The 26,826-nt window shown below is 43.7% G+C and overlaps 2 protein-coding genes across 4 annotated transcripts in view; both read left to right on the top strand.

The window, feature by feature from the left end:
* LOC135698974 (uncharacterized) overlaps nucleotides 1-26,826 on the top strand; it is a 330,343-nt gene that overhangs the window by 262,103 nt on the left and 41,414 nt on the right. The window lies entirely within an intron of this gene.
* GluClalpha (glycine receptor alpha 1) overlaps nucleotides 1-26,826 on the top strand; it is a 313,027-nt gene that overhangs the window by 285,944 nt on the left and 257 nt on the right. For 2 of the 3 annotated variants that reach the window (XM_065219133.1, XM_065219134.1), the window contains exons 8-13: nucleotides 9,186-9,320; nucleotides 9,386-9,703; nucleotides 10,277-10,398; nucleotides 10,455-10,579; nucleotides 10,970-11,002; nucleotides 21,379-26,773. In XM_065219133.1, the coding sequence (XP_065075205.1) occupies nucleotides 9,186-9,320; nucleotides 9,386-9,703; nucleotides 10,277-10,398; nucleotides 10,455-10,579; nucleotides 10,970-11,002; nucleotides 21,379-21,499 (854 nt within the window). In that variant the 3' untranslated portion in view covers nucleotides 21,500-26,773. The remainder of the gene's footprint in view (nucleotides 1-9,185; nucleotides 9,321-9,385; nucleotides 9,704-10,276; nucleotides 10,399-10,454; nucleotides 10,580-10,969; nucleotides 11,003-21,378; nucleotides 26,774-26,826) is intronic. The other variant, XM_065219135.1, reaches the window with a different exon arrangement.

Below are 26,826 nucleotides of genomic sequence, written 5' to 3'. Positions count from 1 at the left end.
GTGCAGCTATTTCCAAGCTTCCGGAACCGCGGCTCATCGTCGACGACTTCAATGGGCACCATCCGGACTGGGGCAGCCCCCACCCAGACCCCAGAGGTTCTACTCTGGCGAAAATCTTCGAGAGTGAGGACCTGGTGGTGCTGAACGACGGCACTCCCACCTTTCTTAATAGACGGCACACCACCGCGATCGACATTGCCACTGCCAGTCGATCTATCGCGAACAGGACACAGTAGAATATCAGTAACGACCTGCATGGTAGTGACCATTACCCGATCCGTATACAGCTTTCCGTAGGCGCGGCCCCTCCAACGACTCGGAGACCCAGATGGCGCTACGAGGAAGCCAACTGAGACGCCTTCAGGGAGAAATCTGACGCTCTCCTTCAGCAACGCGATCCGAACGACATCTCGAGTTTCACGGAAGTACTCTACGAAGCTGCAACAGTATCTATACCAAGGACGGGTAGGTACCCGGGCGAAAAGTCCCACGTTGGTGGAACGAGGATACCAAATGTGCGGTGAAAGCGTGATGCAAAGCTTTACGCCGGCTTAAGCGTCTCGCCTCAGACGACCCTGGGAGGGAGGAAGCGCTGAAGTTTTACCGAGAACGCAATCTCTCGTGCAGACAGGTGATCCGTGACGCAAAGCGATCTAGCTAGATGGATTTCTTGGATTCAATCGACGAATCCCAATCGTCGAGTGAATTGTGGAATCGCGTCAACGCTCTGAGTGGCAAACAGCGGTATACTCCACCTACTATCCAAGCTCATGGCACCTCGATCTCAGAACCGAAGGACATCGCCGACGAATTAGGAAAATATTTTGCCGGCCTGTCTGCTGTCAGTGGCTACGACAGCGATGTCGTCCAGCGCGTAAAAACCTTCCACAAGCAACATTCGCGACTTGCGAATTCCACCCGATGTTCCTGCTCTCCAGATCAACGAAGCTCTTACATTCCGGGAGCTCCAATTTGCCCTCGGCAGCAGTAGTGATAAATCTGCCGGGCCGGACGAGATTGGAGGTATTAAAAAACCTCTCCCTCGACGAAAAAATGAGGCTACTCACCCTCTTCAACAATCTATGGCTCACTGACTCGTATCCGGACCTCTGGAAACAAAGCGAGTGAAGAAGCCTCCTCCTTTAGGCCGATTGCACTCACTTGTTGCGCGGCAAAAGTGATGGAGAGAATGGTAAATCGTCGTCTTCAGCAGTTTCTGGAGTCAAACGGCCTCCTTGACGAACGGCAGCATGCGTTCCGGCAAGGACACGGCTCCTCCACTTACTTTGCAGCCTTTGGGAATGTACTTAAGGAAGCCCAGGACAACGGTCACCATGCGGAGATAGTCTCCCTTGATATTTCAAAAGCGTTCAACAGGCCATGGACACCTGGTATCATCAGACAGCTCATCGGCTGGGTCCTGGAAGATCACATCACACATTTTGTACGGAATTTGCTCCTTGATCGTATTTTCCAGGTGACCGTCGGGAACACTCGCTCGGATCCGTTCCCCGAACAAACTGGAGTGCCCCAGGGGTCCGTCATAGCGGTAACGCTATTCCTGGTGGCAATGAACGGGGTATTCAGCCGATTGCCCAAGAACGTACACGTAATCGTTTATGCCGACTAAGAGATGAACTAGCCTATGGCTAAAAATCTCTCAAATAAAGGATAAAAAAAAAAAAGTTTATGCCGACGACATACTCATCGTCGTAACGGGACGAACGACTAAACGGACCAGGAACATAGCTCAAGCAGCAGTCTCCGCCGTCAGCAGGTGGGCGCTTTCGGTTGATTTCCAGCTCTCCGCTCCGAAGAGTGTACGGGTGCCATATCTGTCACTCGGGCCATCTGATTCGAGGACCACCGATCACCATCCAAGATCACCCGATTCCGCTCAAGAAAACAGTGCGTGTTCTGGGGGTAGTACTGGATCGCACCCAAAGCTTCAACCAGCACTTCAGGATGGTGAAAAAAAACTGTCGTAACCGCATCAACATAGTCCGGACAATCTCCCGCCCGCATCGCTCCAGCAACCGTGAGATCAGCCTACGTGTCGCTCGGGCTGTTATCAACAGTCGACTTTTCTACGGCCTCGAAATAACCTGCTTAGCCACCGAGAAGCTCAACAACACCCTCGCTCCGGTATACAATACCTACGTACGCATCGTATCCGGCCTTCTCCCTTCCACGCCTGCAGACGGCGCATGTGTGGAAATCTGAATCCTCCCTTTCCGCTATCGATCTACTGCAGCCATTGCTACGAAAGCCGCTGCCCTCGCTGCTAAGACATCCGGGAATGAAAGGGTCTTTCTCCTCAACGAGGGGAACAGAGCCCTTCGCACTGCAGCCAACCGTGACCTCCCCCCGGTGGCCAGGGTCCACTGGCATGGAGAGAAGAGTTGGCGATCAAACGTCGTCAAAATAGATAAGCGGATTAAGAGTGGATTCCAAGCCGGAGATAACTCTGTAGCTTTGAGACATTCTGTTGCACAGCTTCTCTGGTCGGTTTATCCGGGGCAGGACCATAGTGGCAGGACCGAACACTGCAACGAATCAAAGTCTACCGGAGGAGTGTTCCGTCTTTTCCGCTGAAGCCGCAGCTATTCTAGACGCAGCCATCACTCCGGCAGATCAACCGATCCTCGTATTAACTGACTCACACAGCGTCATCCAAGCGCTGGAAGCCGAAGCATCGGAGCCACCCCTGGATACAAGCCATTACACGGTACGCCCCACCTTCAACCGTCTTTACGTGGATCCCCGGACACTGCGGTGTTCCCGGAAACGAGGCTGTGGACAGGTGGGATCTGGCGCATCCCGTCCCCGCTACACCAGGAACGTACCTCTCCTCGACGTCAGGCGTTGGATTGTGAATACCATTATGGAAGCCTGGCAGCAGGAATGGTTCCAGTCGCGGACCATTTTCCTGAGGAAGATCAAGGAAACCGTACGCTCCTGGCCGGACAGCCAAAAGTACAAGGACCAGCGGATCATCTCAAGACTCCGGACCGGCCATGCGAGGACTTACTGTAATTTCGGTGGGACACCTTTCCGCAAGGTCTGTTCAATTTGCAGCATCCCCGCCTCGGTGGAACACGTGCTGTGTGTTTTCCCGGAGTTCCAGAAGCTACGCGAACAACATGGACTCCCGGAGAACGTCAGTAATCTTCTTGGTTACGACCCCTCGACGTTGGCTGCGCTAATCGCCTTTCTGAAAGAAGCTCACTTGTATGACCAAATCTAGCCCCCCGTCGGTAACTGCACTGATCGTGTGTTTCTATTTTTTTCTGCCGTCGGGGTTTCTCCGCCGGACCAGGCACTGTCTCCTACGGTGGAGCTCTACCTTGTTCGCGCACCCAGTCCTCACCACAGCCCCGATCTAATCCTCACCTTACATTAAGTTTTTTAAATGTTGTCTGTCTCATTCGTTGGGTAATCAGAGCCGGTTATACGTCACGTTCATGTCAAATTGAAACCTATTTTTTAGGCAAGATCTAGCCTGACCATCTGCTGTATAACGTGATGAACTAGCCTACGGCTAAAAATCACGGTAATAAAGGAAAAAGTCCTCCTTAAGATTGTCTGGAATCTCCCTGGAATTGTACTGAATCCTTTCTGGGATTGTTTGGGATCCTCTCTGGACTGTCATGAATGCCCCTTAATTTTTACTGAAATCGTTCTTTTGACTGTCCAGAATCCCTGTTGAGTTTGTCCGAAGGCCCCTCTGATATTGGCCGGAAGCCGTACTGAGAGTGTATGAAATCTTTTCGGATAACCCGTAGGCTAGTTCAGAGTCCTTCCGTCATAAATCCCCTTATCGATTGACTGGAATCCTTTCAGAGATTGTTCGAAGCCTTCTAGGGATTGTCCAGAAAATCTCTGGGACTGTCCTAAATCCTTCTTGTGATTGTCCATCATAATCCGTATTATGTGATTGCTAATGTTTCGCAGCGTGATATATAGAAGTGCAATTGCCTTTCCATTGCCGAAATATCTTCTCGGTTAAGATTTAGTTGTTGAACAATGCGAGTTCTTCAGAGTTATTCAAAATTACTCTCTTAGAGGAGGGAGTTAATACGACCGGTTGGGTTGAAACATGAGACTAAACTATACTTTATTGATGCTGTACTGTAATTTCACCGAGTTGCTTTGATCTCCTTCACTCCTCCTCAAGCTCGGTGAGTTGCATCGATTACTCCTCCTCAAGCTCGGCGGGCTGTAGACCAATTTTCAGGCGCATCTTTTCTATCTTGACGCGAGCCAATGGTTTTGTTAGACCATCGGCAACCATTTGTTCCCTGGGGCAATAGCGAACGTTCATCACACTATTGTTGACCAACTCCTTCACAAAATTATAGCGATTGTCGATGTGCTTTGTTCGGTTGCTACTGCCGCCAGATTTCAGCATCGCAAAACAGCTTTGATTGTCTTCGTGTACAACTACAGAAGCCAGAATTGGTTCTCCGACGTCCTTCAGTAGCTTCATCAGCCACATTAGCTCGCGGCTGGCTTCGGAAAGCGCCACGTACTCCACTTACGCATGGTTGTTTTCGGGCTACCCAACTGATTGGTCCTCCAAGACAGAAGACGAAACCGGTTTTTGATTTCCGGTCTGTCTTGTTACCAGTCCAGTCTGCATCGACGTATGCTTCCAGCGGTCCGGATGAACCCAGACGTAGGCTCCAACCCACTGTTGACTGGAGATACCGGAGCGTCCGTTTTGCTTCGGTCCTGTCTGCTTCCGTTGGTCGACTCACCTTGCGGCCCAGAATTGAGGCGCTTATGGCGATGTCCGGTCTCGTGTTGACCGCGATGTATAGAAGAGCACCCACCAGGCTCTGGAACTCGTCGTTTCTGGGCATGGGCTCCTCCTCCTTCTGCTGTACATTCGGGTACCCGGGATCCATCGGTATCGGCGAGCGCTTCGCTTTTGATTGTCCGAACCGTTCGGCTACCATCTGGATGTAGGTTTGTTGGTTCAGGAAAAACTGTCCGCCGGATCTTGTCACTCGGATTCCCAAATAGTGTCGCACGTCTCCAAGGCACGTTATGGTAAAGTGCTCCGCTAAATGCTTCCGGACGGCTTCGTATTCCGCTTCTGTGTTAGTGACAATCAGCATGTCGTCCACATTAGAAACACTGAAATAAGAGACCAGCGGAGAAAAAAACATGAATTTGGCAACAAGATAAACATCACAGCAATCCTGGTATCACTTGCATTTGTAACTGCTTGCGAGTGACTTCGCCAATGCACCGACGAGCGAGTTCATGAGTGATTGTTAAACGATTTTAATACTCCTCCCTTATTGAAGCAAACCATTTGTAAACATTGCAGATTGGAACCGATTTTGACAGTTCGATTGGAACCATAACAGTGTCTCCACTGGTCTCTTATTCCAGTGTTTCTAGTCCACAGATAGTAATATGAACGTCTTCTTCTTCCAGGTTTTTACGAAACAGGCATGGGTCTGCTTCAGATGGCACGTAGCCCAGCTGCTTCAAGACTTCGGTGATTTTTTTCATTCCACACCCTTCCAGCCTGCTTCAGACCGTAGAGACTTTTTCGTAGATGCAGAACGTTGTCCTTGACCCCGTTATGGAATCCTACCGGCTGCTTCTAGAAAATGGTCTCCTCCAGCTCTCCGTACGCCGTCTTCACGTCGACTTGATTCACCAGCATTCCTCGTCTGGCGGCGACACTCAGCAGGGTCCGAAAAGTGGTTTACGCGGCGACTGGCGCAAAGACCTCATGGTAGTCGGTTCCGTATTTTTGATTGAATCCTTGCGCTACCAGCCTGTTTAACACAGTGGATCAGGTTTCCACCCTCGTCCATCTTCTTTGTGAATACCCATTTGCTGCCAATAGCCTTCTTGTTTGGCGGCAAACGGACGACATCCCATGTGGAATTCTCTTCATGCACCTTCAGCTCTTCCTCCATGGCTAGCCATTGCTACTTCGAATGTGCGTGGCTCGTCGACATATTGCGCTGCTATGCGCACGGTGTATTGGTACCGTTCTGGCGGGATGCCCTTTGTGGTACGCTCCGATCGTCGGACTACTGGTACATCAACTTCGCCGACGACGTCTTGCTCCTCCTGATAGTCGGATGTCTCAAGCTCCTCCTGCGCTTCTGTTTCCACAAACGTCTCCTCATTGGCATCGTCGTAGCTGGTCTCAAACCCGAGTAGATCGGACTCATCCGATACGTCCACGCTCTCGTCCTCGTCGAACCCGAGTAGATCGAACACATCCGATTTGTCCTCGCTCTCGTCCACGTTTGCTTGAATAACGGGGACCTCAGCTTTCGGTTGCTCTACACACTTAATCTAGCTCGGTGAAATCTCCAACAGCCGATTACCTCGGCATTTACTTTTGCTGATATCTCTGCAAAATATCTGTTTGTTAGCTGATATCTCAGCAAATAGTTATTTGTTAGCTGAGTCTCGGCAATTGTTTTACTGAATCTCGGCAAAATAAATTGCAGAACTACTCGGCTGTTGAAATCTCGTCGAAAAAATTTAAGTGTGTAGGAGTCTAAATGGATAATCAACGATACTTCCCTTCTGAGGTTCGGCACTCCGAACCTCGTCCAATGGCAGGAACCTGCTGTCCCGACTGACGGTCAGCTTGTCGTTGTTCGGGTCCATGAATCGGCCTTGTGTTGGGAGGAATAACCAACGAGCAGCAACTTCCGAGATTTCGCTTCTAATTTGCTTCTCTTCTCTCCAGGGATCCACACGTACGCCGGTGAACCGAACACCTGAAGGTGACTCATGTCCGGCTTCGTGCCATACCACAGCTCGTACGGCGTTTTTTTCAACGGCTTCGTCGGCAAACGGTTCTGTAGATAGTTCCCAGTGTTAACCGCTTCCGCCCAGTATTTCAACGGCATTCGGGAGTCCAGTAGCATGCAGCGCGCCATTTCCACCAGTGAGCGGTTCTTCCGCTCCGCAACCCCGTTCTGCTGCGGAGTGTAGGCGGTGGTAAATTGCTGACGTATCCTCTGCACTCGGCAGGACGCATCCAACACGTCACTCCGAAATTCAACTCCCTGGTCGGAACGGATGATCTTCGGGGTTTTTCCAAATTCCGTCTGGGCGAACTTGACATACTCTTGAATACGCTGGGAAACCTCGGACTTCTGCTTTAGGAAATATACAACGGTAAACCGGGTGAAGTCGTCAATCATGGTGAGAAAATAACGACACCCACCGGGTGTCACGGTTCGCATGGGTCCACACATATCGGTGTGAATAAGGTCCAATGGTTGCTTAGACTTTGGCTTCGACTTCTTGGGGAACGTAAGACGTGTCAGCTTGCACTCAAGACAGCATTTCACAGACGACTCGGCACTCTTCCATCTCGATTCCAGTTGCCATACCCTTGCAGCTCACGGACGGCTTCATCGTCCCGATGCCCCAACACACGGTGCCAAGTGTGCTGACAGTTTGACGTATGGTGCTTCACGGTCAGTGCTTCCTGGGGTACCTTCAGGGAGTACAGTCCCCCAGAAATCGTTGCTGCCGCAATTACCTTCTTGTCCTTCAAGATTCGACATCCGTTGACGTCGAAAATGACCGTAGCTCCGTTTGCCGTCAGCTTCTTCACGGAAACCAAGCTCGATTCGAAATTCGGTACCAGCAGCACCTCCTTGAGGGATACTATTGATGGCTCACCCTCCGGAGACAACATGGTTACCTGGCATGAACCGATGCCTTCGTTTGAGAATCGACACTTTGGACGTCAGTGTTGCCTTCTCGTAATGTCCTCGCAGCTTCTCCCAGGTCACTTTCGCCGTTTTGCAGTCCTTGATTAGGTTTAGCTGGTTATCCTCTAGCAGGAGGCCGATCGTCGCCCGCGCCTTCTGGTCACCGCTGTTCCACGCTGCCCTGGTAGCTTCAGTGGCTGGATTGGCCATGGTGTCCACCGGTCCGTCACCGGTAATTTACTGCCACAGGTCTTCATTAATTAGCAGGAACTCAACCTTGGTTTTCCAGACGCTGTAGTTCGCTCCGTTGAGTTTCATTATTCCCAATCTCTCCATCGTGAAATTTTTTTCAGATTTTTCTTTTTTTTTCCGGTGATATGGTAACGTCCTCTCTAGCAATGGCCCATAACCTCTTAGAGGAGGGAGTTAATACGACCGGTTGGGTTGAAACATGAGACTAAACCACCGACAAACCGACATGAAACTAAAACTTTACTCTTGATCGAGAATCCATAACGGCGGATTCAAATGTGCAGCGATCCCATCTGTAAAAACCATACAAATTTGTTATCTAAATAAAAATAATTTGCCCGGAATAGATTAGACACGAACCAACTCTACATTTAGTATGTGTGTTCGTGGCTAGGATACACATTTTTCGCGAACACGGCGGCAGATGTCAGTTTTGTGCTTTGATCAGAAATTTGATGATACCACAGACAAACAGACGTAACTCTTTGAAAAACTTGTTCTTGAAATAATAGTATCTCAAAACATATAACCTCAGTAACGACATCTCTCGGGCTTCTTGCGGAAAACAAGCTTGCTCGCTAACTCGTGAGCAATATTGCATAAAAGTTCTATAGAATATATATAAACGTCAAAGTGATCCGATGCCAGCGCTGCGGCGCGTAGTTCGCGGAACTGATAATAATCAAATCAACCGTTAAATGCATGAACGAAGATACACAATGAAAAGTTACGTCTGTTTGTCTGTGCTGATACTTTGTATGATCATTCATGTCGGTTTTTCGGTGACTAAACTATACTTTATTGATGCAGTACTGACATTTATAGCATACTACACGGCGAATGAGAACGACCCAAATTTGAGCTTAGTTCACTCATAATCGCCAAAAGTGCAGGACCTCAGCTATGAGTAAAATTTGACTCAAATTTGGGTCGTTCTCATTCGCCGTGTAGGATTATTATAATTTCACCGAGTTGCTTCGATCTCCTTCATACTCATGATCGAAAGCTTGCCCCAAGCAATATTCAATATATTTCATGAAATGTATCTTAATTTTACATTAGATATCTAATGTAAATTTGTATGGTTAATAACGCTCCATTTATGTGCATCATGTTTCCCAGAAATTCAAACTACTTTGTCGAATTGGGTATATTAGTACTGCAGTCTTGCCACTAGTTCATAATGAAATCACTAAAACATCCTGTTTCCATCCCCCGCAGACGGCTGGACAACCGCTGACTTGGTGTTCCTGTGGAAGGAAGGCGATCCGGTGCAAGTGGTGAAGAACTTACACCTACCACGCTTTACATTGGAGAAGTTCTTAACAGATTACTGTAACAGTAAAACCAACACCGGTAAGAACACCCCCATGGCGGCAAGCTAGTTTCTCGATTAAGCTTCATTCTTTTCTCTCCTTCAGGTGAATACAGTTGTCTCAAAGTGGATCTTCTCTTCAAGCGAGAGTTCTCGTACTACCTGATCCAGATCTACATTCCCTGCTGCATGTTGGTCATCGTGTCCTGGGTGTCCTTCTGGCTCGATCAAGGTGCCGTACCGGCGCGCGTTTCACTCGGCGTCACCACACTGCTCACCATGGCAACGCAGACATCCGGCATCAACGCATCGCTTCCGCCCGTGTCCTACACCAAGGCCATCGACGTGTGGACCGGCGTCTGCCTGACGTTCGTCTTCGGTGCCCTGCTGGAGTTTGCTCTGGTAAACTACGCATCCCGTTCAGGTTGGTACGCGGTCCCATGACTGTAATGATAACTGTCGTTATTATCTTTGAAGTTAACATTTACCGTAGATGCTAGTTCGTAGGCAAACTCTAATAACTATATAATACTGACTTCACCTGCAATTTTCGGTTTCTGTTTATTTCTTTTCCCTTCATTTCACATCATCATTCACACCGCTCGCTTAACCGAATTACCCCCTTGAACAACAATCCGGACCTCGTACAAAAAACAATCCGCGGTGTACCGTAAAACTCCCGTTCTTTGACCCACTTGGAATGACGCCCGAATATGCGCATATAAATAATTATGTTAACGTCCCGATTACTATGATTAATTCGTGCTCTCCTACAACCGAAAATGTAACGTCACGTACAATGTGATCTATCACTGTTTGACACTTGAATGTTTGTCCTTGACACCTTGATTATACTCTGTAACACTGTAATCGAAAACTGTCAAACACTTAACCAACAAACGACCGCGTCTCCACACTGCGTCTTGGAACACATAAATTCTTGTGCGCTTCTTGTCTGTCTTGTCGCCCGTTCTTTGTCATTCATGCGCACTCGAAGCGGACAGGGCTGCGGACATTCAACGGGAGAACATGAAGAAGAAGCGACGTGAAATGGAACAGGTCAGCCTAGATGCGGCGTCTGATCTACTGGACACCGATAGCAACGCCACCTTCGCAATGGTACATGACGTTTAGGGGCTGTAAATCGCCATGAGTAACTTTGCTTTCATTTGTAGAAACCCCTGGTACGTCACCCGGGTGATCCCATGGCCATGGATAAGCTACGGCAGTGCGAGGTGCACATGCAACCCCCCAAGAGGCCCAACTGCTGCAGAACATGGTGGTCCAGGTTCCCAACAAGGTAGGTCAAGCACGATCCAAGCATGCCATGAAAATTCTACCCACACAAACTCGTAACTAGATGTGTACTACTGTAAACAAACTATTAAATGTTACATTTTTTGACATTTTGTTGATCAGAGCGCTGTCAAAGCTCAAAAGCACTCCTCGATACAATGACAACAACTTCAGGTTTAGCAAACAACTCTCCAACAGCACTCTTTGCTCATCTCACAACAAACCAATGAACACAATGTCAAAAATCTACTCGCTTTTACTCCTGTCACTTTCGCATTCTTCATTTTCTTTTCTACACTAGGATTAAGAACGCAAAACACTATTTTCCCATTCAAAGTCTAAATTAAATTGATTTTTGTTGTTATTCCACCCTACCCTTCGGCAATGGCACTAGCCCACTTAAGAAGGTCCCATGCTTCGGAAGGGGGTAATTATATGAATTGTAACATAAGTTTTTCTTCCCGAATTTCGTTGCATAGCTCAAACTCTTAGTCAAACAGATCAGCCAAATCTAGTCTAGATTTTTCCTCCTTCACTTTGCTCAATACAAAACAAAACTCTAACGATTGGCAAGCCTACTACAAACATAGTTGACAGCTTACAATACGCTACCGTAACAAGTTTTCTTTTTCGTTTATGAACACACTAGATATTGGTACTTTTCTTAGTTAGAGAACAAAAATCATTTAGAACCATAAAATAATCATATCGACTAAAAAGGAGCAAATCCGAATCCCACCAACCGATCCTAATCATTTGTACAAAATAAAAACGAAACAACGATCATCTCACCACCCTTCACCATACGAGTACGAGTGTGTAAAAGTAACCAAAACCCCCTACCCACTTTAATAGCAATTGAACGAATGAGAGCTACCTAGTTGCACAAAAATCAATTTAATACGAGTATAAATTGAACGGTTTGTTTTTTCTCCTAATTGAATTGATTTATGACCCTTCAGTAACACATCACACACGCACACATCCGCACAGTTTCACAGCTACTTACACGCACACAGCTCACAGATATACTAAAAGCAGTACGATGAGTACGCGCCCAATTGCTTCGATGGCTGATACACCTTAGAAGTTATAGCTACGACGTTTTTTTCACTCTCCTCTTTCGATTACTCAGTTTAGTGTTGATTTTTGGTTCGATTTTGAAGTTTTCTAGTTGGATTTGAACCTTTTCTCTAGGCATATGTCTACTTAGTTTTTATTTTTAGTACTTTCATAATTCCCCAAACAAAGCGAAACTGATTCTGAGGATAATTCATTGGAATAAAATTTGCATCAGAGCATGCCAAGACGAAAAAAAAAATATCGGTTACCTAAAATTCTAGCGTACAGAATCATAAGGGGCTGCCAAGGGGTGATCACTCTACACACTTGTTTTGCGGCAACTTTTTTTTTTTTGCGTACCTCAGTGTGCCGCAGCGGGCACGGCAGTGCCAAGAAGTAATTGAACTGACTTTTGTTTGCTTGTGAATAACGAATTGTTTGGACGAAAGTCGATTTTGAAGAATCACTGGTGGAGATTCACGGTTGTGGTTTGTAAATTGTATTTTGGCAACATTAATAACAAATTCTGACACATGCACACTGCGCAGGCGCAGAAAAAGTTCAGTGTTGCCAGTAACTTTAAAGATCATAAATATTGTAACCATGGGTGCCAAACAGCGCCAATGAATGCACCTGGATGTGCCCAAATTTGATTTTGGCACACTGTGTAGAGTGACCAACTCCTTGGGGCCTGCCTAAAGGCCCAAGCGCAACGACAGCGGAAGCGGAATGGCAGTGGCAGAGTAAAAGCTCGATTTAAGTAAGCCTACTTGTCGGATTGAAAACTAGTTAGAACCAAATCGACTTCGGTTAGGCTTTTTGATGTCATTTGTGACAACTGTCAAACTTTCCGTTTCCGTTCCGCTTCCGCCCACATTGCGCTTGGGCCTTAACGATTACCATATAGGTAACTCTAATACCAGAAGGTCCCGAAGAAACGTGCTCAACTTTTTGGCTCAGCTCTGGTACTAGCTTCGGTTCCAAGCTAATCGATGCACCCCTCGAAACATAGGAAAATCCACGAACTTTCATAGCGAAACAAAACAAACATAGTGTAGTACTAGAATGTCAACTAGAATGCGATACGTAAATTGATTTGCTTGGGACCCATAGGCTAGTCAAGTAGTGAGCCAATTTTAAATCGTTAGTTTCAACAGGTTGGTAATACTACGTTCACACTACAGTCTATATTACGTGATATACAGGGTGAGTGATAATTCCTGTCAGTAACGTATATGGTTATAAAAATGAGAAACTGGAATGAATTTCAATTTTCAACGTATGTCCTGTTAGGTATATCTATAACAATTGTCTTGACTTAGTGCAGTGCAAATCTTTCTCCCTTTCCCTTAATTACCAGCCACATCCGTCTTTGAAAAGCGTTACAGCTGGCACGCACGATATCGTGAGGCATTTTGTTCTAGTTTGCCTAGCATGTAGCCCCATCCATAGAAGTTGACTGGATATAAATCGGGTGAAGAGGCAAGCCACTCTTTCGACGAAATAAAATCCGGAAAATTGACCTCATGTCAAGTCTGTGTACTTTTTGCCTGGTGTGAGACAGTGCAGAGCAGGGGTTGAAACAGTTGACGTTTTTTACTACACTCGCTTCATTGTCGTGCGCGACAGTCTGTTTGTATTCGAACACTCATGCTCTACCGTCGTCTCTCTCACACAATACGAGCGGTAGAATAACATTCGAGCTAAAAGAAAATTATCAAAATAGCTATCATATGACATGTGTGATTTCGTTGTAATTCCTCAATTTGGTGTAAATCAAACCATTTCTGATCAGAAATATTATTACTAGGACATCATCGCTTGCTATTTTCAGAATGCACACAAGCACACCATCAGCAGCTCTTATTATGAGAAAAACTAAAATACATACATTCGTGACGGTCTTCGGCGGCAGTGTCGTATGACAGAGCCTTTTATATGACATTTGAGTTTGGTACTGTACTATGATAGCTTGTTTTGCTAGTGGCGGAGGCAAAGGCAGTCAATTATCACAGAAAATATGTCGACTACCGTGACCGCTTACAAGACTGGTGCAGAGTCTTATTAGAAGTATGGTGCATTCTTGAAGTGTTTATTGATGAAGGCAGGGCTGGAAAGCACCTCAGAGCGTTAACAAAGTAACATTGTGCATACATCTCACAACACTCGACAAAGAGTGTGTGGTTCTCACATTTGCTTCACACACTCTTTTCTAACTAATCTGTGAGAAAGCGATCCACACAATGAGCGGTACACTCCGTGCGGCGCAGGGAGCGAATATAATACAACAAGCGGTAATGTCTTCTTTGAGTTCTTTGCAGACTTTGCTTACCACGACTGCATGCATAGGAGGTGAAGAAGGGCATAACAAAGAATAATTTTGTCTTTTTGTTGGGTTTCCCATTTGCAACCCTACACTGAGTGGCGCTCTTTGCGTCGGAGCCGTCGGAGCGATGGCTACACATTGAGCTTTCGTTATTTCTGGGTGTGTGTATGTCTTCTCTTCTCCGCTGCTTTACACTTGCGCAGGGTGAAAGACAAGCAAACTTTGTGTTTGCTTGATTCTCACTTTGTATATTTCAGAAAATCTGTACATTGCGCGCATTGAGTGATCAGATTACAGCCCTGGATGAAGGGAAGCAAATGATTCTTCAAAACATTATCTATCTACTATTTACTGTTGATTTTAACCCTGCAAACATTCTGGAACGTTTGAACTGCTAGTTTGTCACAAGGAATATCATTTTGCTGGTTGTGATGATCATGTAGCAGGAACATTTGCTCGTCCGAAAACAGAAATTCACTATCACCGTGCCGAAAACAGGCAATAAATACACTCTAAATGAAAAATATGCAGACATGTATGTGATTAACCCATCCGAAACTACAAGTGTTTAAAAACACTGACAGGAGTTGCCACTCTGTAGACCTCCTTAAGTACCAGAAGGTCCCGGAGAACCGTGCTTAACATTTTGGCTCAGCTCTGGTACTCTCTTCAGTCCCAAGCTAATCAATGCACCCCTCGAAACATAAGAAAATCCACGAACCCCTCGGTTTGTGTAACGTCATTTATATGTATAACTACCAACAATCAATACGAAACTAACGATTTTAAATTGGCTCACCACTTTAGTAGCCTATTGGTCCCAAGCAAACGATTAACGTACCCTATTCTAGTTGAAATTCTATTACTACACTATGTTTGTTTTGATTCGCTATGAAAGTTTGACAGATAACATCAGGGGTGTGTGGATTCATGCAGAACATGCAGGGGTGAGTGAAATAGCTTGGGACTGCTTGGGACCGTTGTTCTGGTACTGAGTGAGCCAAAAATAATAATGATTTTCTTCGGGACCCAGTGGTCTTAGAGTTACCTCTATGTAACTACCCTACCAGCTGTAACGTGCAATACAAATAAACAATACAACAGTGCATTATATTCCTCCGCCATGGCAGGATCCATAATTCTATCCGTTTTCGTAATTATACAATCAACACAACGTAGGGATCCCATCCGTGCGCAATCACTCTCATTTTATCTGTCAAACTTACATAGCGAATCAAAACAAACATAGTGTAGTACTAGAATTTCGACTATAATGGCAACAATCAATACGAAACTAACGATTTAAAATTGACTCACTACTTTTTTAACCTATTGGTCCCAAGCAAATCGACTAACGTACCCCATTCTAGTATAAATTCCAGTACTACACTATGTTTGTTTTGATTCGCTATGAAAGTTTGACAGATAAAATGAGGGGTTAGTGGATTTTCCTATGTTTCGAGGGGTGAATCGATTAGCTTGGGACCGAAGATAGTACCAGAGCTGAGCCAAAAAGTTGAGCTCGTTTCTTCAGGACCTTCTGGTCTTAGAGTTACCTCTATGATAATGGGGTTAGTTCATCGATGTGCTTGGGACCGATAGGCTAGTCCAGTGTGAGCCAATTTAAAATCATCGTCATCCATTGCGCCATTCCTAAAATCGAAACATGGATTAAAATACAGTAGTTGGTAATAATTTACCTATGATCAATTGCTTGAAGTTATTCGACAGCCACCAATCTCGTACTTATTACACACAAAGAAAAATCGTTGCTAAAATTTAAAAAAAAACACATTGTTATAATTAAAAGTTTGCATTGGTTCTTTTTGGTAGAGAGCAGTTAGCTTTCAAAACGAAAGGCAATCAACTGTCAATTCAAAAGTTTTCCGGCCATTAATTTTAAAAGTTTAAACTTTCAAAACGAATTGTACTACCATACTCTAAGACTAGAAGGTCCCGAAATAACGTGCTCAACTTTTTGGCTTAGCTCTGGTACTCTCTTCGGTCGCAAGCTAATCGATTCACCCCTCGAAACATAGGAAAATCCAATAAGCCCTCATTTTATCTGTCAAACTTTCATAGCGAATCAAAACAAACATTGTGTAGTAGTAGAATTCCGACTAGAATGGGGTACGTTAATCGTTTGCTTGGGACCAATAGGCTAGTCAAGTAGTGAGCCAATTTAAAATCGTTAGTTTCGTATTGATTGTTGGTACTACTGTCAAAAGAAAAGCCAGACAGTGTTGAAAGAAAAATACTTTTTTTCTAATTCAAATCAAATTTTAAAATGACAAGGTGTATTTTCAATCGTAAAATTAAATATTTGCAGTTAAAAAATCAGCATTTTCAATTTTATCACGTCGCTTTACATTTTAAATTCTAATATATGTTTTTATTTGTTTAATACCTGGATCCAGAAATATTTTTATCACCTAACATAAATAACAATAACAATAAATCATTATGACTACCCGATTTTCAAAGACGTCGTGGCAGTGGGTTGCTTCCTTCCGGACCAGTGCGCAAAACAGTCAGGTTCATTGAGTCATTTTGATATGAATATGAACTGCCATCTGCCTCATCATTCACTGCCTCGTGAGAGTCTGAATGATTCAGAGGTAAACGAGTCACTGACAGCCGAGCACTCAGTCAGTAGCTCAGTCAACACGTTTATTCTGCCGTGATGGTACCCAACATTTGTTTTGAATGACTGAGCGTACTTACATTTTCTATGGAAAAATGACTCAATTACATGCTGTGTGAGCGAAGGCAAGCGGTGTGCGTCGCCTGCTCGTGAGTGACTGAATGTTTTTGTTGGCTCTTTCATTGCCTCGTCCTTTACCGTTTGGTACAAACGGTCTGCACAGAGCAATGGATTGATTAGTGCAGTGCTTTCACACTCAGCTTAGGCAGTCAATAATTCTAAGCTCTGTTCCGGACATCAGTCACTGATTTGGCAAAGGAGGAACTATTTGATTTGATGCGCTATTTGTTGTTGAAAAACTGAGGCAAATATGTGATTACTGCAGAATTCCCATCACCGGGTTGAAGACTCGGTTGAACAACACATGCTGATGTCGTTGCTGCACTACGTTGATCACGTGCATGGTAAATCCTCCATCACACACAAGGGGAACAGAACAGGCATCTTTAGGGTGACGTACGGAAATCTGTGGTGGAATCATTCGAATCGGCGGAACAGCCGTAAATCGAAAATATTCAGCCGATGATTCCGTATCGGTCATGGGTTGATTTTCGATATTGGGAGATCGAACCAGAGCGTTAGACTGGGTCATTTGTAAGAATGAGTTCCGTTCCACTGAAAATTACAAAAAAGTTTGAACAACTCTTGAGGTAATGTCCTGCACAGCAAAAAAATAATTTTGATATCACGTCAAAGTGGATGCACTACAATCATGTCGAAAATATGGTGTAATATTACTTGCTAAAAAGGACAAAATTATCATTAATACAATGCATGAACTGACATTACGCTGCTTTTACTGCATTTGTTTATTTATGAGGTCATAAAAATTACATGAAATTTTCGACATGATTGTAGTGCATCCACTTTGATGTGATATCAAAATTATTTTTTTGCTGTGTGAATAATGTAATGCATAATTGCCTGGATACTAGATGAATTCAATCCGTTGAGTCAAGTTTGTCCAAATCTGGTGCTCTGAACTATGATGAAGTCCAACATTGGCCCTGCGAAACATCTTCAGGAATGTCGGAAGCTGAAAGCGATAATCTGCATCCCGGTTAGCTTTCCGGTTCCGGTTCCGGTTCTGCAAAATTAAAATGAATGAAAACTATTTATGCGATCATTCCCAAAAATTCTCACCTTAATGATTTTCTGCCTGGTAAATCCGGTGGAAGCTGGGGTGGAAGCAAAGTGAGTGAAGTGTAAACTTCATTCAATTGGAAGCTGTTTCGCCTTGTTTTGTGTCGCTCGTCAAATTTAGCGCCAAACTGAAGTCCAGTGCTGCCAAAAACATTGCAATGAAGAGGTATTTTTGACAGTTCAACAACTTTTATTTCAAAAAATCACTTTTGAAATTACGTGTCGAAAAGTAAAAGAAACACTTTTAAATCAAAAAAGTAACTTTTGTTTTGAATATTTTCAATGTTAAAACTACACAATTTGGGAAAAATTTAATTTAAAATTGCATTATTTGTATAGCAACAATATTTGTTCTTTGTGTGTACTTATTAGCCGTTATGTGATCGACAGGGTACCCGGGTACCTTTTCAGATTTCAACCAGAATTCAGTGACATTTTAGAACTCATGCAGGGACAACTTTTCATGAAGAAAGATTTCAAATTGCACCAAGGGGCTTCGAAAGGAGGGGGGCGAGGGGGGCGACTCTATCTAAGATGCAGGAAATTTTTAGCTTTGCTTTTGTGAGATGCACTCGCGCTTAATAGATAGAAACACGATTGATTGTGATTTTGAAGATTTCCTGCATGAAGGTGGAGAACGGAGCGAGTAGATGGGTTTAGATGCAAAAGATGAAAAAAGATTTTTCGTAGATTGATTCGCTAGTGTGAGATTTTTCGACCGTTTAAAATCGAGATTTAGATGTGTCGCACCCCTTGGAGGGGGGTGCGGGGATGTGAAATTGTTTACCCTTTAGAAGCTCGACAAGGGTACCCGGGTACCCACAAAATTGAAATACTTGCTACTGCGGCCAATTTTGACCGATTCTGAATCTTTTGGCACCTTTGGATTCAAAAACTTATCTTCTTTCTGGACATTGCCAACAATGTCCATCCAGAATCGCCTGGTTCCCGGAAATCCGGATTTCCTGTATAATGTTCCAGAACTAAGCATTTTCCTACCACTTGCGCTAGAATTGTAAAGTATCAGAATCTCCTTCAAGAAACAATTTCAGCTTACTTGAGGACCAGTTTAAGATTTGTACCCGGAACGGCTATTCCGGCGCAGGTTCCTGTAGGGCCTCTAGTGTCCATAGAAGTGTTTGGGAAGAAGCCCCTGCAATAGTTATGTGCTATTGAAATTCATGAATTTACAGCAGGAGACTGTTTATCATAATTTTGTGATCATCCGATGGATTGTCCTCGGAACGGTCATTCCGGAGTAGGTTCCCGTAGGGCCTCTAGTGGCCATAGAAGTGTTTGGGAAGAAACCTCTACAATATGGGTATTAAAATTCGTGAATTTACAGCAGGAGACTGTTTATCATAATTTTGTGGCCATTTGATGGATTGCCCTCGGAACGGTCATTCCGGCGCAGGCTCCTGTAGGGCTTCTAGTGGCCAGTCAGGAACTTCAAACCTCGCCATTCATTTTCCACCACCGCAACGAAAGCATTCTTTAGCCCTCGTGCATGTCAACAATACAAGGACGACGTGAAATAAATAAATAATAAACACATGATTTTAAAATACTGCCTTTTTCTTAAATTCTAACTTCAATCTATAAATGATCTTAAACTACTTTTATTATGTTAAAGCTACAAACAATTTAGAAGTAGTTTTGGTTCAGAACAGATTAATGGTAATATAATTTAAATTTAATAGTATCAGCTGCAATGCAATAAACTTAATAATAAATTTTATTAGTCTTACAAATATAAATCATTTGCAGTGAGTATTCATAGTCATAAGACTGGCATTAAAAATCAAAAGAACTGCAAATAAAAACTATCTTGATGGAATCAACAAGATTTCATCAGCGTTACACATATTTTCCATATGCAAAAGTAACTGGTCAAATTTTAAGTGCCGTGCATATGTATATAATATGCATGAGTGTAGCTGATTTCTAGCAACACTGCCAATGCAATCAACATAGAAGCTGCTCGTTTGATAGTTCGTTTGGCTCAAAACCAGCCAGTCTCTAGTAAAAGTAAAAGAAAACAAAGAAAAAAGTTTTTTTTTTATTGGCATTTTAGCAACTATTCTCACCTATGAAAATTGTATTTTGGGCACGTCCCCGCTCTCCAGGGTTGCTTCGAATCACTAGCTATAGAAACTTGTAAGTTACAAGAAGAGGTTGTTAAACTCATTTCACATTCAGAACGTCACAATCAGCGATTTTACGCTCACGAATCGTAAAATCGCTGATTATGACGCACTGAAAGTTGAATTGGCAGATTGTTTGTGTCAACCTCTTCTTGTAACTTACAGCAACTAATTTACACTATAACATAACTTATTTCATAATTCTGAAAAACACATTTTTATAACAAGTGAGTGGAAGCAACTATGGTGCTCTCAAATCAGCCTTCTGATCATTCTTTTATGAAATTGATCCCAAACGTAAACAAACCATGTAGGTTTATGATGACTTGCTTAAGTTTGGAACCAGTTATACGTAAAGCCCTTTAAAGTACGTTCAGACTACTACTACGCTTAAACGCTGTCCAGACTGGAGAGTTATAACAGTTATAACATGTTATAACGGTTGTCAACTAATTGCAACACAGAAACCACCATCAAGATAGCGCTATAACATGTTATAACTCTGTAGTCTGAACGTACTATTAGTTAAAGTATGGACGACTGTCACCACAAAACTGAAAAAAAAGCTGTTCCAATCGATCAAAGTGGTGCATTTTGACGGTTCGATTGGAACAAGTTTTGACAGGCGTCCATACTTTTACTTTAGGGCTTTAGTTATACGAGGTAGACGACGATTGCTTGTATTTGACAGCTACATCCAACCCCTGGTTTTGAGAAGTCAATCTGAACAATGCATTAGGTCCTAAATAACATTGATCCATTCTCTTCGTCGACTTTCTCTTTCGTTAATAACATGAGCACATAACCGTTTCTTGTTGTGTATGTCGTATTAGGTGCTAGATGAAAGCTTCTTTTATCGACCTGTGTACTAAAAATACCTGGGAATGTCTTAAGATGGCCGTGGGGATACAAAGAGAAAGTCGACGAAGAGAATCTGCAATTATAGCAATATTGTTTACATCTCTGAAAAAAAAGTTATGAAAGATAATCGTCTCTTTATAGATAGGGTGCCCCGTTCAACATGCTCGCACATATGGGGCGAGCATGTCTAACTGGGTAGATGCTACATACATTCTAGTTAACTACTGTTTACTCATTCCCATGGCTCAAAACACTTCCTAGTACCAGATTTAGGTAATAAGGTAATTTGATAAAAAATGATTATTTCTGCGATAAATTCCAAGATGAAAGAAATATATACTGTTCCGAGCATTAGTTTATTGTGTTTACCAAATCTGCATGCTTATTTTGATTTGAAGCTCGGAAAGTAACCTTCTACTTGATTTGAACCCCTCAGAATCAGTTTCCAGCTTTTGAAAAGCAATGACACTCCTCCACTAGAAAATCTAGCTAAACTTTGCCTATGTTATATTTAAAAAACTAATGATCCTCTTACCTTGTCTCGCAAATGACTCACCCATCAGACAATGCTCCCGCTCGAAGCGCATCGACGTTATCTCGCGGATAACGTTCCCTCTGGTGTTCGCCCTGTTCAATCTGGTCTACTGGAGCACCTATCTCTTCCGCGAAGAGGAGGAAGAGTAGATCGTTGCAGACGGCAAACGATCGAGCCGCCGCCGGAACATCACACACCAGCATCACAGCATTACTTCTATATGGTTATTGAGAATTACAATATTATGAATATAAATAGTGATAGCGGATAGGAGCTGCGGGAGACCGTTCTGTAGGAAATGGGAAGCATCAGATTAACTCGACGGCAAACGGTCGGTAGCCAGATAAATAGTTTATATACGGAAATAAGTAAACAAAACAGTTTTTAAAATTCATACCAACCTACATACCGAACAGATCAGAAGCAAAACCGTTGTAGAAACCACATCCACACGTGAAAAAATACTGCTCAAACAGGAACCTCCAATGAATCCAAGCAACCAAGGCACACGAACAAAAGTTTTAAACCACAGTCCTCCAGGCACACTTTGTCGATCTCACCATCAAAAGTCAAATTTTATCACCATTCTCTCACCCCTGCATCATCGCTGGCAGCCGTGTAATCAAAATCAAACAAAAGTCACAAGAGAGCCTAATAGACATATACACACATAATCTTAAAGGGACAAAACGATACCAGGATGAATGTCTATATGCAAGTACGTAGATGAAAACCAAGAGGAAAAACTGTATGACGTACGGACCCTTCCAAGCCTCTTCCAGTAGGCTCTGTTTTTGATGTTGTTTAGACTTGAGCTGTTTCTCTGGACAATCCTATCAGCTGTATCACGAATTTCAACTGTGCTCAACTGTTGTCCGCCGCGGTAGAAGTTCAGCGCGCGTGGACCGGTAAGCCGGTCCACGTGGAACGGGTTTCTACTTTTAGGTCGAAGACGTCTTTTGTTTTAAGTTGCTATCTACACACGCTTAGATAAGCTCTCTGTCTGATTAATGCAGTAAAGCAAAAATCGTGTTTTTAATCTGTAAGAAGGAATCGTTTTCCGGAGCATTGTTAAATGTAGTCAATCTGTCAATCTATAGGTAAAAAACTGTGACGCAAATTTTAAACCACAAACACACCTACTACTGCTGACACTGTTATTGGGTAAAACATTTCACTGTCATACTACTAACCGCTGAACGGGACTGTAAGTTTTTCTCAATGTGAAATCACAAACGGAAGAAAAATCAAATCTTAATCTAGCAGGCGGTGAAACTAATAGCACTCAAACGAGCCCAAGCCCACTTTGATGCATTGCATTAGATATAAACCAAATCAAATTTAACACACACACAAGAAAAACAAAAACATACAGGGTTATCAATTGAGTTGATCATACATACTATGGAAATACACAGTTTATATGACACGGCAAATATTCACAAGACAATTGACAAAGGAGATGTAAACATAAAGCAAACAGAAGCCACGGTTGATGCCGGAACTCCAGCGGGAAATCAAGGAACAGGACATTGGGCGATAACTTTAGTAGTGTTTATATTAGGATCAAGGGAAAAATCAGCATCTTATGTCTACTTTATGACGAATGAATATAATCAAACGGCGGTTGCAGCATTGGTCATCAAACAAAAAGTAGAGGAACTGAAGTCTGTAACGTTTCATGGTACTGTGGTGTAGTAGTAGTCTTAGAAATGTGGTCGGCGAACAGAAAAATCAACTGTGGAATTTTTTATACCTAGTGCTGAAAAATAACAACAACAACAACAACAAAAATTGCCACGCGTGTGTGTGTGTGTGCGCGTTATGAATAATAAGAAAAGGATGAATTTTTCATTAAAAATAACAGCAATGAAATTTCTTTATACATTGCTAAGTCAAATATCGATTTCACCGTAGGGTTTAGTAACGTTTGCGGATGAATGTCATAATGCAACCGAAAACCAAAAAAAAAAGTGGTGGCGATTCATTCGTGAGCGCATGTACATAAGTTCTTTAACAGTTTTATAAATTTCCGGAAATATCCGGCTACAAATCAGAACCGAAACAAACAGCGTCATATTTGAATCAGATCAAAATTGACGGAATGACGCAGCGCCGATGTAATAGAGATGTCGGTGGAAAAGCAACTTGACATGCGTTACCTCTGTCATTTGACGGACGAACTCCTTCGTTAACGCTTGATGGTGACGCAGTATTGTGGGTCCCGGTTAACCATACAATCAATGAGTAGGCTGTGAATGATATCACTTCACTAAACGGCAAAAGGAAGAGCAACCGGGGGTTATTCGTTGCCGTATCTGCTGTCGATTTATCGAAACTCTTAGCTCGCCCACACAAATTAACACCAGCATCAGATAGGGAAAAATTGTCCCCATCATTATGGTGGCGTAAGTTTGCGTGGCCGAGCTAATAGTTTCGATAAATTGACAGCTGAATCTTAGTTTACAAAAGCAGATACGGCTATTTCAAAATGCACTCATGAAAGCAGAACGATTTTCAAATATGGCAAAGCACCAGGAGTACAGAAAAATTACTGCACTTAATTTTGATTGCCGAATCTCGGGTATTTGATTGCCGAATGCCGTCATTTGAACCAGGCTTGCTTAAACTCCTCGAACTCAGATTATGCCGTATAGATGCTCATTCATCGTGAGCTAGTTCATCCCTCACATATAAAGAGCAATGGTGTCAAATCCAAAGAGCGCAAAAGAGCTCGAGCTCAGATTGATGCTCAAGCTGGATTTCCACAAACACGCTTCACGATGAGTGATGCGGGGTTCGTTCTTGAGTGAGGCGTGAACTGCCGAGGGGTCGGTCATAATGTTTGCTGAAATCTGATCATATCCAGTGATGCCAAAATTCTTGGAGGTTATTTCCGTCAGCCCAGTGGCAGGCCCGTAGGCAACATGTTATACAGTGACAGCGGGCCCAGCACAGCAAAATAAATTATTTGAGCCCGGGACATGCTGCCTACTGTCAAATGCTGCTGTTGGTATAGGCCTTGTCACTGGCCTGATTTCCGTAGATTAGAGGTACTCAACATGATAATCCCGATACTTTGAGGATGCCCAAGGAATTATTCAAAGGCGAGGGGAAGACGGCTTTCATTTGAGTACATCTTTTACTCAGAGTTGAAAGAGTTACTCTGCTTTGCTCTGAGATCTGATCTAATTTGACGAAAACAAAATAAGTAGGGCATATAGTTTTGGAATCTGACCATGCAAATGTCAGTTCGATAACAAAACGAAAACAATAAATGAAGAAAATAAATGAATGCAATATTTAAATAAGGAAATAATCTCGTTTTCTACAACTTCATTGAAGTTTTGGCTATTTTCTTAAATAACTCTGATGATGGCTTTCTGCAGGGCACTTTTCTCTATGCAATGATAATGATATTGACCAGGATCTTGCTACCGTAGTACTGGGCATCCAGATGCTTAGAGCAAGCGAATTGATATTCCCTTCCGGCTACCAGCTCCGGTGGGAACATGTACTTGATGATGAGTCCTGTGAGGCCCATATATTTACCCTAGCCCCTAGCCCCATATATTTTGTATCAAAATAGCAACGTTAGTGCATGATGTTTGTTTTGCTAATAGGTTCTCCGATGAATTGAGTGTATTTGACGACAATCGAGATAATAAAATCGTTCATCAGAGAGCAAGAGTTTTTCAGAGTTACTCTGGATTGCTCTTAATTTCTTACTGTCTTCCCCCTCGTTCAAAGGTACCCAAGAATATCGAGAAGTCCCTGCAAGACCCTCGATGGGTTCTTTACTCAGTGATACTTTCGAGGGGAAGTCGGAATAGTCCAAGGGGGGCCTATGATGCAGGATAGATTTTGTTCTGATGTGGTTAGCTGCGCGCACGCTGATTAGATAGAAAGAAGATTGAAGACGATTCTGAAGATTTCCTACAAAAAGATGATGCACGATGCCAGTAGATGCGAGAAATGAAAGAAGATTGTTCATAGATTGATTTGCTAGTGTGCGATTTTTCGAGCAGCTAGAATTGAGATTTAGATGTGACGCCACCCTTGGAAGAGTCTTCCAGCGGGTGTGTTGGGAAGCTAAGGCCTGTACTCGAAAAAAATGCACCAGACAAAAGTGTTCGCCAAAAATTTATTTTAAGTCGAATTTTCTTGAAGCTTTCAGGGCATGAACTAATACATATTTCCTTTCCATCGCTGAAAGCCCGCACCTTTCCCTTAAGACCCCTCATTACATTTTGTGCAATGGTGGAGCCGACCTTTTCGGTCACTTTCATCCATTATTTCTTCAACTCCAGCTCGTTCTTAAACACCTTGGACGATTTTCGAACTTTGACCTTCATTATGGCCCAAAATCTTTCCACCGGACGAATCTCTGGTGAATTTGGGGGGTTGGTGGTTTTTGGTACAAAAACAACGTTATTGTCTCTGTACCAATCCAACGTCGCTCGCGCGTAATGGCATGATGCCAGGTCCAGCTAAAATAAGGTCTCGCCTCCGTGGGACCACAGCAAGGGCAACAGACGTTTCTGGAGGCACTCGGTGCGGTTAATTTCGCTGTTGATGGTACCCATTGTGATGTACGGTTTACTCAGTTTACCGCATTGGTATATGGCCTGCCAGAGCATGTATTTTTCGGCGAATTTGTCCACTTTCTTCTTCCTTATGTCTTCCGGAACATTAAACCGTGATTTGGCAACGTAGAACTCCAGCCACGGTATCTGCTTTGCGGCTGCCTTGATGTAGGTTTCGCCATCAATAACCACACACATCGGTTGCGTTAACCACTCTCGATACAGGTTCCTTGCGCGGGATTTGGCCGCCGTGTTTTGTTGATCACGCCGGTTCGGTGCCTTCCGGACCTTGAATACACGAAGCCCAGCTCGTTTCATGGTTTGCTGAACGAACCAGGCGGAATACTTTGCCTTCAGAGCCGCGTCGCGAATCGGTTCGTCCACGGCAATCCGCACCACGAAGAAAAATATGTAACTCCGATCACCAACAGCAGCACTCACCACGAATGGAATTCTTTCCATCACCGGCAGCTCGTACAACCGAGAATTGAATTTTCACCCGGCACGACAAACCACGCCGTTTCGCGTGCTATTCAGACGAGGACAAGCAAACTTTTCCTCTGCCGATTTCTCTACTTCGCTGTCGATGATGTTTTCGTTGTTTGGTTCGTTTCCCATTTGAGACCCATGCAGCATCATTGCTTGTGCACGCTCACGTGCGATTACTCACTAGTTGTGTCAACCGAGGTGTCAACAGCTTGTACTTACACACTATTTCAAAACTACCCAAATTTGGGTAGGATCCACCCAGATCCGTCAAAACTGAACCTACCCAAAAATGGGTAAACTGTGTTGGGAGTGACAAGTTGACAAATGAACAACGTCGATCGGATTGATGTCAATGTTGTTCATTTGTCAACTTGTCACTCCCAACACAGTTTAGCCCATTT

This window comes from Ochlerotatus camptorhynchus, unplaced genomic scaffold (genome assembly GCF_037179485.1).
Source record: "Ochlerotatus camptorhynchus isolate MF236.1 unplaced genomic scaffold, CSIRO-AGI_Acam_v1.1 ptg000099l, whole genome shotgun sequence".
Lineage (NCBI taxonomy): Eukaryota > Metazoa > Arthropoda > Insecta > Diptera > Culicidae > Ochlerotatus > Ochlerotatus camptorhynchus.
The sequence above is the reverse complement of the archived record's forward strand: the minus strand, read 5'-3'. Positions and strand labels throughout refer to the sequence as shown.